The sequence below is a fragment of the Orycteropus afer genome, unplaced genomic scaffold, assembly GCF_000298275.1.
Source record: "Orycteropus afer afer isolate SDZICR_OR568_19922 unplaced genomic scaffold, OryAfe1.0 scaffold00419, whole genome shotgun sequence".
NCBI lineage: Eukaryota > Metazoa > Chordata > Mammalia > Tubulidentata > Orycteropodidae > Orycteropus > Orycteropus afer.
In genome coordinates, this window is record NW_006922006.1 from 583,222 (window position 1) to 584,223 (window position 1,002).

A 1,002-nucleotide genomic window follows, 5' to 3' on the forward strand; every position below is an offset into this window, starting at 1 on the left:
AAACTGAACTACCACAACTGGTCACTGGTAGTGCTCTATGCATAAACTACTTTACAAGCATTCCCTCATTCAGTGGTCACTTCAGCACTTCAAGGGAGACTCTATTATTGTTCCCTTTGAAAAGAGAAGGAAACAGGGCTCAGAGACATTAACTGACTCGCCTAAAGGTCTAGTAAGAGGTAGAGGGGAGATTTGAACCCACGAGAGTCTGACTGCCGAGTCTGAGCTCTTAAACATTTTTCTGTGCTGCCTTTATCGAGAAGCACTTTCTTATTGTTCCATCTGGTGAGACATTCCTTGTTTAAACTGATTGATTACAATTTCTAGATGAACTCAGTTCCAAACATAACCACAGAATTTTGCCCTGCATCATCCTTCACCACAATGAAGGGTCTGCTTGAGATGAGGTGTTCAGACCAGAAGAATCAAAACTGCCATTTGGCCTTTTCCTCTTTCAAGGGTTCCTTCAATGCCAGGGCTCCAGTTATCACCTTGTCTGTCGCCACCATGCTCTGTCCTGTGTCTACCACCCTCTGGAGAAATGGACTGGCAAGGAACATTCGTAGGCTTTTTATCATACAATCAGTCGGAGAAGTGGGCACCCTTTTGCCGTCCATAAAGTGTGGACGACATACTGTCTTAGGTAATACCCAGGTGTAGACCTCAGTGTCATTCCAGGGAGTGTCATTTAGGTGGAATACGGTGTGAATAGCGCCCTCTGGAGCTGTGCAACCTGTAGCCCGTAGAGCAGCCCACCGGACTCCTGTGCCTAGTGTATTTCATCTCTCAGGTGATCCATGCTCTGGGGCAAGCGTGGCACCCAGAGCACTTCGTCTGCACCCACTGCAAAGAAGAGATCGGCTTCAGTCCCTTCTTTGAGCGGAGTGGCTCGGCTTACTGCCGCAAGGACTACCACGAGCTGTTTTCTCCACGCTGTGCCTACTGCGCTGCTCCCATCCTGGATGTAAGTAAGCCCCTCCCCACCAACCCCACCACCTGTTT

At 48.7% G+C, this 1,002-nt stretch overlaps 1 protein-coding gene across 1 annotated transcript in view; it reads left to right on the forward strand.

Moving 5' to 3' along the window:
- LPXN (leupaxin) overlaps positions 1–1,002 on the forward strand; it is a 39,161-nt gene that overhangs the window by 22,739 nt on the left and 15,420 nt on the right. The window contains exon 6 of the mRNA XM_007953881.1: positions 791–968. Coding sequence (XP_007952072.1) covers positions 791–968 — 178 coding nt within the window. The remainder of the gene's footprint in view (positions 1–790; positions 969–1,002) is intronic.